General features: G+C 37.8%; 1 protein-coding gene across 12 annotated transcripts in view; it reads right to left on the minus strand.

Moving 5' to 3' along the window:
• Positions 1 to 1,548: 1,548 nt before the first annotated feature.
• The window catches only part of HNRNPA3 (heterogeneous nuclear ribonucleoprotein A3), an 18,802-nt gene continuing 5,704 nt past the window's right edge, over positions 1,549 to 14,646 (minus strand). For 7 of the 12 annotated variants that reach the window (XM_085322429.1, XM_085322389.1, XM_085322379.1 and 4 more), the window contains 10 exons: positions 12,087 to 12,209; positions 11,856 to 12,002; positions 11,560 to 11,770; positions 11,233 to 11,322; positions 11,063 to 11,155; positions 10,872 to 10,982; positions 9,675 to 9,821; positions 7,779 to 7,904; positions 7,630 to 7,699; positions 5,396 to 7,543 (listed from right to left, as the gene is read on the minus strand). In XM_085322429.1, the coding sequence (XP_085178555.1) occupies positions 7,647 to 7,699; positions 7,779 to 7,904; positions 9,675 to 9,821; positions 10,872 to 10,982; positions 11,063 to 11,155; positions 11,233 to 11,322; positions 11,560 to 11,770; positions 11,856 to 12,002; positions 12,087 to 12,209 (1,101 nt within the window). In that variant the 3' untranslated portion in view covers positions 5,396 to 7,543; positions 7,630 to 7,646. Of the gene's footprint in view, positions 3,388 to 4,192; positions 4,536 to 5,395; positions 7,544 to 7,629; positions 7,700 to 7,778; positions 7,905 to 9,674; positions 9,822 to 10,871; positions 10,983 to 11,062; positions 11,156 to 11,232; positions 11,323 to 11,559; positions 11,771 to 11,855; positions 12,003 to 12,086; positions 12,210 to 14,646 lie in introns of those variants that run through there. The other 5 variants (XR_014897945.1, XR_014897944.1, XM_085322403.1 and 2 more) reach the window with 5 other exon arrangements.

Genomic DNA, 14,646 nt, shown 5'->3' on the forward strand with positions numbered 1-14,646 from the left:
CTAAGGAACGATTTCATCCTTGTGGTATMTACAATTTTTGCAATCAAAACTGCAAGCAATGGGAAGAGTAGCCCTTGGACAAAAGCAGTGAGTTTCCACTCTCTATTATTCTCTCCCTTTTCATAAATAATGCATTCTCAAAAGTACCTGTGAATAGTTCAAAACTTAAGGCTAAAAAGACACCACCGTATCTTAAGTTTCAATCTCCTCTACACCACAGTAGAGTAAAAGCATAGCACCTCCCCGCCCCTCCTCCCCCCAAAAAAACCCCCAAACCAAAACCAATCTTGAATAGCTTTCTTTCCTGTGAAATGAAAGAATAAGCCCTAGATAATTGTACTTACCTGCCATTACTGCATCTAGTCTCCTGCAGGTTGCTCTCCTTTAATCTGCAAGGCCCCAAAGCAGCCAGATCCCAGAAGGGCCTCGGTGTGTTCCTATTAGACTTTCCAATCTCTCTAACAGTGGATGTTTAATGTGGCCATTTCCTGCATCATGTAACGAGTGAAGCATTTGCAAAACGCTTCAGGGTGCAGTTCCAAGAGGTGACTTGAGTGGATTTAACAGCTCACCACTACCAAAAGGGGAAGGGGCTTCCTTCACTGTCACCTCACAGCTGCATGTTCTCCACCTAGTGCAAACTAATTGTTGGTTAAGACACTTATGCAGAGTTGGTAAGTTGAATCAGCTTACAGAAAACTGCCCTGGAATAAGAAAGCAGTTGGTGCTTTTGCATAAGCGCTGCAACAAAGGTAAGCTCATGCAACAAAACAGGGAAAGGGAAGAAAGGGAGGGAGACTGCTCCCATTTTGCCATGGATGGACATTAGTCAGCTCAGTTGCTTGCAAAACAACATACCTAGAAGTACTAGGAACCCTGCTGCTTTAAGTAGTCACATCTATGTTCTTGCRGAAAATATTTATTGGAAAAAATGGAAATCCAGGTGATGCAACTCGCACCCTCAGGCCACTTACCTTGTTCATGCCAACCTCCTTCCTTATTAACATGTCAGTTCATTCTGCTGCACACTCCTTGAGACTATAAAATACAGGGCTGCCACATTCCAAYGCTGAGGACTGCTCTTTCTGGAGCAAACAGCCAGTAACAGTGGTTMGAGTACTAGGGGCTAGACTGGACTGATGGAGCAGGTTTGTTTGCTCTGTGGAAGAGGCCAGGCACCAGGTCAGCTAAACCAGCCACTGCTGCACTGCGAGGGGYGCTCTTCTTGCCGTTGTACAAGCATGCCTCGAACAACTTTGCCTCCAATACTGCCCAGGAATGAGAACACTAAGGACAGTCAATCCTCACTGAAACAGTAGAGGAATGTGAGATTTAGGCACATTCTTAAGTAAGAGGATCTAAGTCATTCTTAAGCATGGCAATTTTAGTGCACAAGCATTAAAGAAGGAGCACACTGAGCTACTGTCCTKAACTGTCTTTCAAGATGGATAAAGTAGCTCTAACGCATAGGCTAGTTTGATGGTATAGTACAGAGAACGTAGGCAAAGCTCCTGACTTTGTTTCCTATTAATGATGCTATCAAATGTCTCTGATTAAAATATTTTAATCTTGCATTTAGACAGACCATTTTCTTTACAAACCAAGCTGGCTACAAAACAGACCTCAGAGGCCCCCATTTTGGTTCTTCCTTTAACCCTAAAGCAAGGGCCCTAGGTGAAGCCCTTACAGCTTCTGCAGGGGACTGTCGTACTATACAACCTATGTTTCTAAAACCAAGCATCAGGAAAACTGGTTCTGTTACCAGGCAAGAACAGCAGTTAACAAACAAATACCAACAACAAACAGTTAACGAAGCAGCAAGTTCTGTCCGGATTCCATCAAAGAATCTTTCTGAAGTAACTTCACACCATTACAACTTGCACTCATGGTTTAAAAACAGTATTTTTCATGTGATGAACACAATGATCGTTATATTTGCATTGAAATATCCAACAAAATGAAGAAAAAAAAMCATACTCCACAGTAGATGATTTTGGTACACATGAAAATACCCAGCTTAGGAACAACTAGTGACAGTGCCAAGCTCTCCTATACATTTTAATGCATCACAATCCTGACCTCATACACTGACAAGGTTCCATTTGGAGATGATTCACATTTTGGTCAAAACCTTCAGTTGCAAAGATGTTAAAACTAAAGTTCAGGCACTGTGCTGAGACAACGTAGCTTCTGACTTACAGTCCTGAGTRGAAAGATGACCCTATTACTTATTTGGTTGTAATAATTTAAAACTTCTTTGTGCTCCTTGCAGCACTAACAAAGCCGATGACAACACATTTCAGGTTGTAAGTCATTTGACAATATACACTTTATTCTGATACAAAAATGAAGTATTTCAACAAATTTCAATCCATTATGGACTATACTGAAGTTTTTAATATCCATGCTATTTTTAAACTTGTTTAACCACAAGTATTAAAATTTCACCATACTAGCGCCATTGCTCTTGAAGTCTTTGCCAGTTATTTTAATACATTATTCTGTTTCCAATCTTGCGATATTATCTTCTACATGAAGGCCATTTTTCTTCTATGGAGATAGTTGGATTACTTTAGTTCAGGAAAAAGCTAATCTTAGATAGAGATGTCAACCTGTAGCACCCACAGTAGGAAAAAAAATCATCCATCAGATATCTGAAGTTGAGTGATACTCAAGATCTTTCATGCTCCACACAAGATACAAATATTTGTCAGAGATCAGACTGATATGAGTGAATATTCCAGTGCAGTGTTGATGGTAGTATATGAATACATGTTAATCCCCCAAACACAAGAACTAAAGACAGCAAGTCAATAAATAGATCACACAATCAAGACTCAAAAGGCTAGGAGGACCTCCCCTTCCCACTTTACAATATTTAAAGGCTATCCATGTTAAAACAATATGCTTAATTTCAGTGTTTTCTAATGACAAAATATTATTACATCTGCATCATGCTGGGCCCCTTTTGGAGAAAAATGCATTTAATACTGGAAATACCACTTGCTTTCAAGTTAACAAATACCTTTAGGTATTGAACAAATTTCTGTAGAACTGCAGCTTAGGAACCAATGGCAGCTACTATAGAAAAACCTCAGTTGCACTTTACACACCAGGGTTCMTGCTCTCGATAGCTCTATTTAAAAAGTAACTAGTTAGAACCTGTTAGGGAACGGACTCCATGTACAAGAATAACAGCCATACAGCATGCATTAAACAAGTTTCATATCTAAATCCGAGAAAGTGCTGGCCATGAAACAGTATCTGCGTTGGAGAAGAAAAGTAAAGGTACAGAAAAAGCTAGTCACCTAAACGGTATGGTATCTACTATAATGTATTTAAGACAAGACTGACCTCCCTGCAGCATTAATTTTGGCTCAGCTTTGGCTAAGAAAAAAAAAAAAAAAAAAGTCACTTAAAAAAATATACATATATTCAGTCACTATGAGACTTCCATTTCACAAGAACATTCTAATTATAGGAAAATCTTTATATTACATCATGCTAGCTCTTAATTGTACACATTGCAATTTCAAGAGTTTGCTTTCTAGATGTTTAGAGACACTAGGCTACAAGTTTAAATGCTGGAATCACTCTGAACATACCTAAGCCTTAAGATAAACTGAAATGCAAAAGTGTATTCCATTTGACTATTTTCAGAGTAACTTAGGCATAGTCAACACACACAAAAAAACTCACTTCACAAAAATACCAGACTCAAATACRTATTGTTAGCAGTTTAAGTACTAGACAGAAAGCACTAACAAAAAAAATATTCCATACCTGTGAGTCTGTAAGATACACAAGAACAGGAAAATATGTTCCCAGAGTTAAGAACCCACATGCATAAAAGCAGATTCCATGAAGTTATTTTTATTGCTAGTCATCCAATTAAAAGCAGTTCTGCTTTCAGCTGGGTATCACTTTACAACACTAGACTCACTAAACTACCCTGAAAGCACTAGGTATCTGAAAAGGAATCACTTGGCAAGCCATGGTTCATTTATTACAGGACAAATCACTGTTCTAATCAATGCAAAAAGTGTTTACTTTATTGCAGAATCACTACATTACATGCTACTGTGAATCCTGATGAAGAACTGAAGAGTCTTAACCTTTTTATGTCACACTTTAAGACTTCCATTTTTATTACAAGTTAATGGACAATTTCTCAAACCTGACTGTACACTCCTCAGTATAACAAGGCATTTATTTCAAAGCATTTATTTCAATTTTGCTGATCTCAGACACACAGCATTCATACCTTTCAGAACACAAGATTCTTCAACATAGGTTACATCTGCAAACAAGCCTGATGCAGATCAAGAATTACTGGGTGACATACGCTTTCATACTTGCCTAAAACTTAAGGCTTTCCTTCATGTTAAAAGGCTGCTAAAGGAAAGCCTAGAAGGAAATAAGGGTTAAACAAGTGTTTTACTAAACACTACAAATCTTACCCAGTCAGAAACCTCCAATTGAAGAGGATGTGCAAGACATTCCCCATTTTGTCAATCAGCAGCTTCTCATTCAACCTGAAAATTAAAGAAATTACTCTTACCTTGTTAAAAAATCTCCCACTACTCTTTTTAATTCATGAAAAATTTTAAAGGCAAACCTTACCTATGCTCATTGCCCTTCCTTTCAGGTCTAAATGCTAGACCTATTGATTTTGAGTCAACTCAAGTAGCTATCACTCAAGGAGGTTCCAAGAGGTGAAGAACTCTTGCTAGACTTTCTTCGTTATTTCAGCTGTGATAAGCAGATTTAACTAGCTTTGGAAAGCTGCTCACTATCAGCACAGTATATTATGCCTTCACTTTTCTGGAGTTGAAGCTGTTGCTCCTGCTGCCTTGTCATTCTTTAATTATGCTGACTTCTCCATACTCAATAGGCTGCTGAAGTCCTGTCTTATGAGTCTCCTTAGCAAAGTATGGATCAAAGAAGTACATCCTAGATTCTTTAAAGCTGGTTAATCACTGTCCTTATAGCTTACACTTTTCCATATCACAAACAACAGCTAAGCTATCCCACCCACCTACAAAGCAGTCACTTACAGACTCCATCTCTTAAAAGGCTGCATACAGATCTTGTTCATAAAGTTTATTATGACACTATTTTTCAAAGTTAACAGTTGTCACAGTACAGCTACAAGAGGCCCTGTTAAAAAGAACACTGTCAATACATTCTAAGAAATTTAGAAATATCAGATCAATTTTCAGAAGGGACATCAAACCCATCCTCCAGTTGTCCCTGCAATCAGATGCAGGCCCCAGTTGCAAGTCTACACTTCTCCTAAGTGTAGTAATGTACAAAGCAAGTCAGTAAATAGGTAGCTCACTCCCTAGTGAGATGTGTTTTCAAGTTCTGAATGTGTTTTCAAACTCCAAAGGGGTTGTTTAAAAAAATGCCTTTATTGAAATACAGCCTCCCCCCACCAAGCCCAACTTAATAAGTATGTACAACAACRAAAGTGTTCACTAAATCACCAATTCTTGCTTTTAAGTTAGATATTTTTAAAACTCCACAGAAAAGAATAATCAGACTTTGAAATCCAGTTCGGAGTCTACCAGTCTTGACAGAGGTTCCTTGTTTTAGTATACTGCAGTCTAAATACACTCCAATAACAGTGTTTAAATAACATTGTTTAATTTTTTCAACAACACACTCATTTTCTGCTTCTTAAAATTATAATTCATTATTAATATGACTGATTATGACTTGAGCCATTTCATACATCTTTGCAGATTCATTCCTACACTGGAATTGCATTTACCTTATACTGCACATTGACCCAGAAGTGAAACAGGTGAGAATAATTCCAATACCGTATACTGTCAAGCGTCTGAGCATTTCTTCTATTGACTGTGACCCTACTCTTCTGAGTCTAAATTGACAGAAAGCACTGTCCTGGCAATAGCTGAGAGAAGAGTCAGATCAGCTGAGAAAAGGACAGATGGCAGTGCCTTAATTTGGAAGTCAGAAGTGAGAATTGAGTACAATTTCTAGCCATATGTGCTGATAAGATTTGCTACTCCAGTGTATCAAATCAAATTGTAACACACTATCATTTTACCTATGGAAACTTAAGACTGTACAATGTTTTGTTCTATATTGTGGGAAGTGCTTCTCATTAGTAAAATACAAACTAAGTTGTGGGTGTTTTTCTGATCTTCAAGCTCTTATCTGAGCTTACATACTCACAAGGGAAAAAGCTTAAGAACTATACTACTTAGCCCATCATGAATGGGCTTTTGGAACGCATTACCTGGGACTGTCAGTGATTACACCTGTGCTACCCTTGGCTCCCAGTCAGAAGAATGTGTCCAGAAAATTGCCTAGGGTGCATGCAAGAAAGTATATAGCCATTAAGTTATTTTGGAACATACCTATTACTCTCACTATGACGCCTCTTTTAATTGGAACAGTGCAATCTGGTGTAAGGGAGAGGGAAATGGGGAAAAACGAAGGGGAAGGAGATTGAAATTCCAAGCCGCCCTCCCCACGGTGTAGCTTTATTTGACAGAATCATTGTATATCCCAAGGCAACAGGCACTTGATTTCCCCCCCCCAACCTCCCCCCTTAACTTCTCAGGAATTACAATAAATAAAAAGATAAAAAACAAGTTTCTTTTTTTCTTCACCCAAAACTTGAGCAACTGCAGTTATCTCTTACACATCTCAAATGAGACTGGAGACAGCTTGAATGTGGCTAAAGTTGGTCTTGTTAAAATATTTATCATGCCTTATTTTCTTGAAGCGCTAGTACTAATACAGAACTACAAATTAAAAAAATATGCACAAACCAAAAGTAATTTGAAATTTTCATTTGAAGGTAAATCTTAGTTCTATAATTCACAAACACTAATTTGAGTAACTCAATCCTAGTTATACATCTAAACAAACTATAATGCAACATACAGATGTTTTCCCTCTGTATGCCTATGTAACTCATGTCAATGACAGTTACATATATACACTGAGACTAGACCCCTTAAGACTGCAAATCAATAGGTGTTTCTATTGTTAACTTTAAATTAATACAAAATAGTAATTGAGAAATGCATTAATCCTCTCTATTAACTAACAAGGAAACACCCTAATCTACATTTTATTTCTGTTATAGAATTCTCTGTACTAAATGTGGAAAAACTGAACTACACAAATATTGAAAAGTTAAAAATTCCTTAATTTGTTTATTCCTGGTACCACTACCACAATTTACAGGGCAATATACCTGATGTAATGGGAAAATAAAAAGAAAAGAAAGACAAAGCTACAACAGATAAAGACCTCAGGAATGTACATCTAATCGACACTACATTGCATTAATCATTAGCTGCACTTTTTGCAAACTGTGGCTATGACAGTCCTGAACAAGAAGGGTTTCCTGTTTAAGCTGCAGTAACTTTTCTGACTATGGATCATCGTTCCTTCTGTGGCAGATTTTACAGTTCCTCTAATGCATTTGGGACGACTGTCTCAAAGTAACCTGCAGCTTTCCTGACAACTCCTCGCTCTCTCTCCTGCTAAGAACTGTAGCCTGTTGAATACAGGATAAGAAAATTATTACTCTCAGTGAACAGTTGTACATCATTCATCATCATTATAAATATGCATTACACCTACCCTTTTTGGTAGCATTTTTAGAATCTTCTACCACCATAGCCCCCACTTCCACTTCCAGATCCATAACCACCTACAAAAAAAGTATGTATTTTGAAATATATGAATAAGACAGTTTAACCAAGAGAATTTTCAATATAAACTGTATTTACCACCATAGGGACTGCCTGAACTTCTGCCACCAAAGCTTCCACCACCTTTCATGGGACCATAGTTAGATTGTTGCTGTCCACTGTAATTGCCAAAATCATTGTAATTTCCACTGCCACCGTAATTACCTGAAACAAATGCAGATTCATAAACCCACTTGTGTTCAATACTTAGGACATGAAGCTTGTCAACTTAGGGATTCAACACTAATTTCAACAGCTGTTTAAAACCACCTAAAATAGAAATGCAAACATTCTGCATGCTACTTCTACTCACAGTACACCAATGAGGGAAAACCCTTAGCATTTAAGATCAGAAACAATTCACTGAAGGTGAAAAATAGCAGACAATATTAGAAAACTTAAACCAACTGGAATAGGCAATCTGAAGTTAACACAGTAGGCCATATTTAATGATTGCCTCTAAAATCAGTAAAGCACCTAAGTTGCACTGTCATTCTTCCACTGCTGAGTGCTTTGCATGTATGATGACAATGTAAACCACAAACCAAACACACAATTTATTTGCTCTGAAAAGTAACAGAATTGTAATAAATTTTATGTATTTATATATATGAATGTATTAGTATTCAACAGATTTTGCAACAGATTAACTCCCCAAACCTGTACTAGTCCTTGCAAATTCTTACTACTCCTTCCCCAACCATTGTAATAAAGACTCCAATCTGTTTTTTCAACTGTGGGATACTTTGATCAGAAACATCATGCCCATCATAGCAGGCCTCCACAGAAGTTGCTCTAAATTTAAGAATTAACTGTGCAATTCAGAATATTCTTTAGGAAGATACAACACTAACGAAGAATAGGAACACTGCTGAACTGGTTACTCAACACGACACAGCTAGCAATATTTTGGTTAGCCATTAAAATGGAAGATATTAATCTTTTATCAAGGATTTATTCTAGTTAATGCTGTAAAATAGTTATTACCATAATGCAGTGTTCTATTAGTCTAACTAATTGGTGTTCAAGAATTGGGAGTTGAGCCATTTCACTGCCCTACAATAAAGGATTTTTTACCAGCACAGTTATGTTGGGGAATGAAACTACCATCATCCATGACTGACACGTATCTTTAGCAGCGAATTTCTGTAACTCAGTCCTGGCCTTTATTCCAATACATTACATTACATTGCATCATCTACAGTGGGAAATGTGAATAATGGTCACTAGCATTCTAAGTGACTTCCTTTTTATCTGTAGACCATACAAGCCTCGTACAGCAAAAAAGGATAGCCGTCTTAAAAATATGCAGAGGTTACCTAATTCTTTAGAGAGTAAGTGTTAGAAGTTTAATGTGAGTTTAGTCAGATATAGTCTGGTCACAGCAAAAAACCCTGCTTTTATAAATGTAATTTGAGTCACTCATCTCATAGGAAAACACTAAAAGAGAGAGAGAGAGAGAGAGAGAGCACGAGAACGCGAGCTTGCACGAACTTAGAATCACCAAGGCAAAGAATCTAGACAGCATAAAGTGAGAGCTGACAGCAACAGAGCCCTTCAAATTGTGAAAACCTTATAAATAGAAACCTACATGATAACTTCACATACAAGTCTGAACTGGGCTGGGTAGAGTCAGAGGATCCTTTTCTCTTGYTATTAGTAAAGTTTTTTCCCTTTTCTCCTACTCTACCTCCAAACAGCTGCTGCTTCTTTAAAGATATGTTTCAGGCAAAACAATTCTGTATAGGTTAAGCAAAGCTTATCCAGATTGGAGAGAACTTTCCTTACATTATATTATCTTCTCTGTTAAGACCTAGCTATACAAGTCCTCTTACATRTTATTGTACCTCAGGCATGAGGTACAACTGAGGCCTGATCATATATAGAGAGAAAAAAAGGGAGGGGGTGTGTGGCTAACTAGAATTGACATCTTACCACCACCAAAATTTCCTCCTTCATTGTAGCCATCATATCCTCCTCCTCCACCTCCATATCCACCACCTGGGTTTCCATATCCTGGTCCTCCACCACCACCATAACCTCCTCTGCTGCCATAGCCAGGACCACCTCCATAGTTGCCACCTTCAAAAAAGAGAAGAGTCAAACTAAGCACATCAAAGTTACATACTGGTAAGATAAAGCCCATCTTTAAAAACAGTAAAAGAATTTTAATTTATCTGAATTATCTAGTCCAAATAGAAAACATTTGTCTGTGTAATACTAAATTTCATTCTCACTCATGCAAACTGCATAGATGTAACACTACAACCACCGCCTGTTAACTGTGTTAACTGCCTCTTTACATGAGTGGCTTTCTGTTAGTACTACATACCATCCTCTTTACACCTCTAAATTGGAAGTATTTAGTAAGCAAAGCCTTCAAAAGAATTGTGGTTTACAGTTTTGATCTGGACGTACAGCTTTACTTAAACTTGCACCAAAACTACTAGATGATCTTTTAGATAAGCTTTTGGTGATCGGAAAAAAAAATAAAGGACTTAATATTTCAAGGTGCTGACCTGGTCTTAGACATACTTATGGAGTAGTTCTGAATTGGGAAATAGTCCCAGAGAAATTAACATCACTAAGCATGACTGTTTGTAGTATCAGGACACATGTAATTACAGGTTATCTTGCCATTTGTTTCAATGAAAATGCTGCTTCTACAGCTGACTGGCAACTTCCACAGCTTTCTTCCTCAACTTCATTTTGGAGAAGATAATACCACTGTATGAGAAGTCTTTACAGTTAGAGAAGGTTCTGGCATTGTTTAAAGAGATAGCTGGTCACTGCTTTACTTCACAGACTTAATCATCTCAAATGTTATCTAAATCTTCATTCCACTGCTCTCAGTAATGATATATAGCTGCTTCACAACAYGAAGCATGACCTTATGACACAAGGTTACTTAAAGGCTGTATGCGGAGAAAAAATCCCCCCCCAAGCACACTTTTGGGAGTAGGTATAAGGGAAAACAAAACAAAAYCAGTAACCTGCAACTCTTGATGCTCAACAAGGTAAAAAACTACCTCCAAAGTAGAGCTGGTTTCCAAGATGGAAATAAGATATAAAGCTAGTTATAAAATTAAGAAAAAAAAGGGGAGGGAGAGGGGAAGGCAGGAATACACTTACCATCACCAAATCCATTGTATCCGTCACCACCCCCAAAGCTTCCTCTGCTCCCACCACCGCCACCACCACCCCCATAGCCTCCTGGAACACAAAACAGATGAGATTTTTTTCCTGCACACACATCAAGTATTAAAGCCAACAGACAGAGCAAATGAAAAGTCACATTTCAGAGAAACGTTCCAGTCACCTACCTCTTCCACCAAAGTTTCCTCCTCGGCCAAAGTTTCCACCACCACCTCCAAAGTTTCCACGACCCATGAAGTTGCCTGAGCCACCCCCACGACCTAAAAAAAAATTTTACTTAAGTTACATTAATTGAAAATCAGTGATATAAAATTATCATACATAATTCTAAATTTACCTCTCTGAGAGCTAGCAGTCTGCATCTCCTGCTTTGAGAGTGCTTTTTTCACTTCACAGTTGTGTCCATTTATAGTATGATATTTCTGAACTAGAAATAATTGTAAAATTGAAAAAGTTAGAAAATCAAATCATTACAAACAATACACCATAAAACACGAACAAAATGCTTCTGCAAGGCATGAGCATACTTTAAGTATTAAATCTACCCCATTTCTTGCAATAGTCAAGCAGTTGATTTATGAAAACATTACATTCCCTTCACTGCTTTTCTGAGAACTAAAGTTAATTTATCCCCCATGCCACTTCTCTTTAAAGAGTTACATACCAACAATTTTATCAACTGTATCATGATCATCAAAAGTTACAAAAGCAAAGCCTCTTTTTTTCCCGCTTTGCCTGTCTTCCATGACTTCTATAGTTTCAATCTTGCCGTATTTTTCAAAGTATTCCCTTAAATTATACTCTTCTGTATCTTCTTTAATTCCACCAACAAATATTTTCTTTACTGTGAGATGTGCTCCAGGCTTTACAGAATCCTGCAATATCAAAAATGATATTCAGTGCTTTACATAACTAGGCACATATTAAGAAACAATAAAGTTAACCGAAACACTAACTTACCTCTCTTGAAACTGCTCTCTTTGGTTCAACCACGCGTCCATCAACCTTATGTGGTCGGGCACTCATTGCAGCATCTACCTCTTCCACACAAGAATAAGTCACAAAGCCAAAGCCTCTGGAACGTTTTGTTTGTGGGTCTCTCATAACCTACAGACACAGAAGAGACGCTGCATTTCTATACTATATTAAGTACCTATATCTTTCCAAAAGTAGAAATATTTGACACCTTACCACACAATCTGTGAGTGTGCCCCATTTTTCAAAGTGCTCTCTCAAGCTATCATCTGTTGTTTCAAAACTCAGACCTCCAATGAATAGCTTTCTCAATTGCTCTGGCTCTTTAGGCTCATGGCCCTACAAAAGGAAAAAATCAAATATATTTCTGAATACAAGTCACAGTTAAAATTCCACAGAATTACTAAAAATGATCTGTGTACATTCTAAACAAAGTAGAACATATTTACATGAAAACAAATGACTTTAATAGACAGCAACGTGGCAAGCTTAACATTTAATGAGGTATGGTTTTAATTAAAACAGTTACTAGTTAACAACTTAAGAATGCTCAAATGCAAACAGTAAGAAGAAATTTCAGTGTATTAAATTGTTCTGTTCTCCTCCCCCAAAGTGCTTCCATTTTACGTTTATCTTAATTTCAAGTTGCAAGTTGCTCTGTAGGGACTTGCAAAAAAAATCACTGCAAGATAAAAGGAAGTTTTAACACTTTTATAAAATATAACCATGAGAAACTATCGAAAGCTTAAGAAAACAGTTCAAAATAAAATATCCAAATTGAGGGTCCAGTCTTTTGTAGTATCCAGTTTAAAACATTTACATTAATTCTTAATTCCTTAAAAGTGTAAATTTTGTATTGAGCTAACTTTCTTAGTTGAGAGATCACACAAACAAGAWCATAGAAGTATTTATTTGGTTTTCAGTGTTGTAGGAAATCTCTCTTAAATGTGAGCCAGTCTGGACTTAAGAAAACAAAACTGTAAGAAGTGGTTAGGAATTTGATCACAAGTGGGGACTAACTACTGGAGTAAGACTAGTATCTTAACAAGCACAGTTGAAACAAATGTCAGTATAATTGAGCTCTTGACAGTATCACCTACACCTGATCAGCCACATTTAAAAATGTGCTAAAGCACCCTTAAATATGGGCTTACTAGTGCCCAAGTGCTTCTGCTGTCTATCAATGTTAGCTATTTTAGTAGGGCAGGAAATACCCACATGCATTTGACAGAAGTTTGTCAAAAGTCATTTTAACTTTTTCCCATCCCCCAGACAAAGGCAACTTTTATAAATAAGACTTTAATATAGTTGCTTGTTATTGTTTCTGTGCACTTAAACCACTTCATAGCAAAGGCGCTGGCCAGAGCTGCTACATGACTTCGATTCTGCAGCAAGAATGTGCAACAGGATCCACTGTGGCCTCTGCAGTGAGTTAATTTGGATTAGAAGCAGTACAAGTTAAGAGAGCTGAACTAGACAGATCAAATCAGTCTTTTACATATAAATCTTTGTATTCGTACAGTTTCACATGCATTTTGCTTCAAATGCACAGGTGAAGTGCTTTAGCCCCTGTCACTGTTTAAATAAAGGGGGGAAGGTCAGTCACAAAAACATATTGCACATCTGCCATTGAAAGCAATGAAATTTGTGAAGCAAGAAATGGAAAAACAGTTTCTCAACTATACACCAATTTAGGKTTCTTTTACTGCTTTTAGGATCCTTTTATAATGTTCAGATTGCAGTACAACAACATCTAAGATTATGGAGMGCTAGCTGGCAAGGAAATCACAGCTCTTATTTGTACCTTCAAGACTGAGCAAGAGAGCCTCAGTATTCTGGGTAATAACTTTCAAATTAAGGCACTGACTTTTTACAGTTTTCTGACACTACTTATGGTTATGGGGTTGTCCATTAGCAATTCAAACCATATCTACCTGGGGAGAGAAAAAAACAAAAAAAACAAACAAAAAAACCCAAAAAAGCAAAAAAGAACTCTTTGGGTCACTCCTGGCAGAAAATGGTTTTGCTTTTCCTTTACATTTTTATTACATATGCATGAACTGCAGCTCTCATGAAGAAAACCACCTGCTACAACTTGCCAAAGCCAACAGAAATTGCACACTGTGGACACTCTCTTCTGAGGGGAGAAGCTATTACCCTCAGAACTTCCCTATGTTATAGGAGTTCTCCACAGATACGAAAGATAACATTTTCTTATGGAAAAAGGTATTTTTTCAGGCATTTTGTTCTTACTGAGGTAAGAGTGCCTAGGGTTTTCAGAGTGTTTCTATCATTAAGAATGCTATTTCTTAGTCCTTCAGCAATGCACTAGCTGTAAGCACTCTTCTGGGCAGCAAGCCCTGCACAACACAGTTCTTTTCCTCCTCCCCCTTGTAACTACTACATAGGCTGCAACAGGATTAGCGAGCTCCCTCCCACTCCGCCGATACCGTGAGCCAGCGCATCATTTCACAGCACTCAGTTTTTGCAGTGTGTTTGAGGAGGGGAAAGCTCAGCCTTCTTGCAGCTAAATTACTGTTTCTTTCCATGAGCATTTTAAGGGAGTTCCCAAATATCTTTACACATTCAGAGGAAGTGGGGGCTTTTTCTTCTTCAGCCTCGCCTGCGACTTCCCTCCCTCAAACCAACGCTCTGCAAAGCACCAACTGCCTCCATTTTGTGAGGCGCCTGTCTCCTCCACCCTCAATATGGAGTCGGAGAGGGCGGGGCCACGGCGGAGCGGTACCGCGCGTGCGCAGCAGCAACCCCCCCCCCC

This window comes from Rhea americana, unplaced genomic scaffold (assembly GCF_003343005.1).
Source record: "Rhea americana isolate MKP2758 unplaced genomic scaffold, rheAme1 scaffold_12, whole genome shotgun sequence".
Taxonomy (NCBI): Eukaryota; Metazoa; Chordata; class Aves; order Rheiformes; family Rheidae; genus Rhea; species Rhea americana.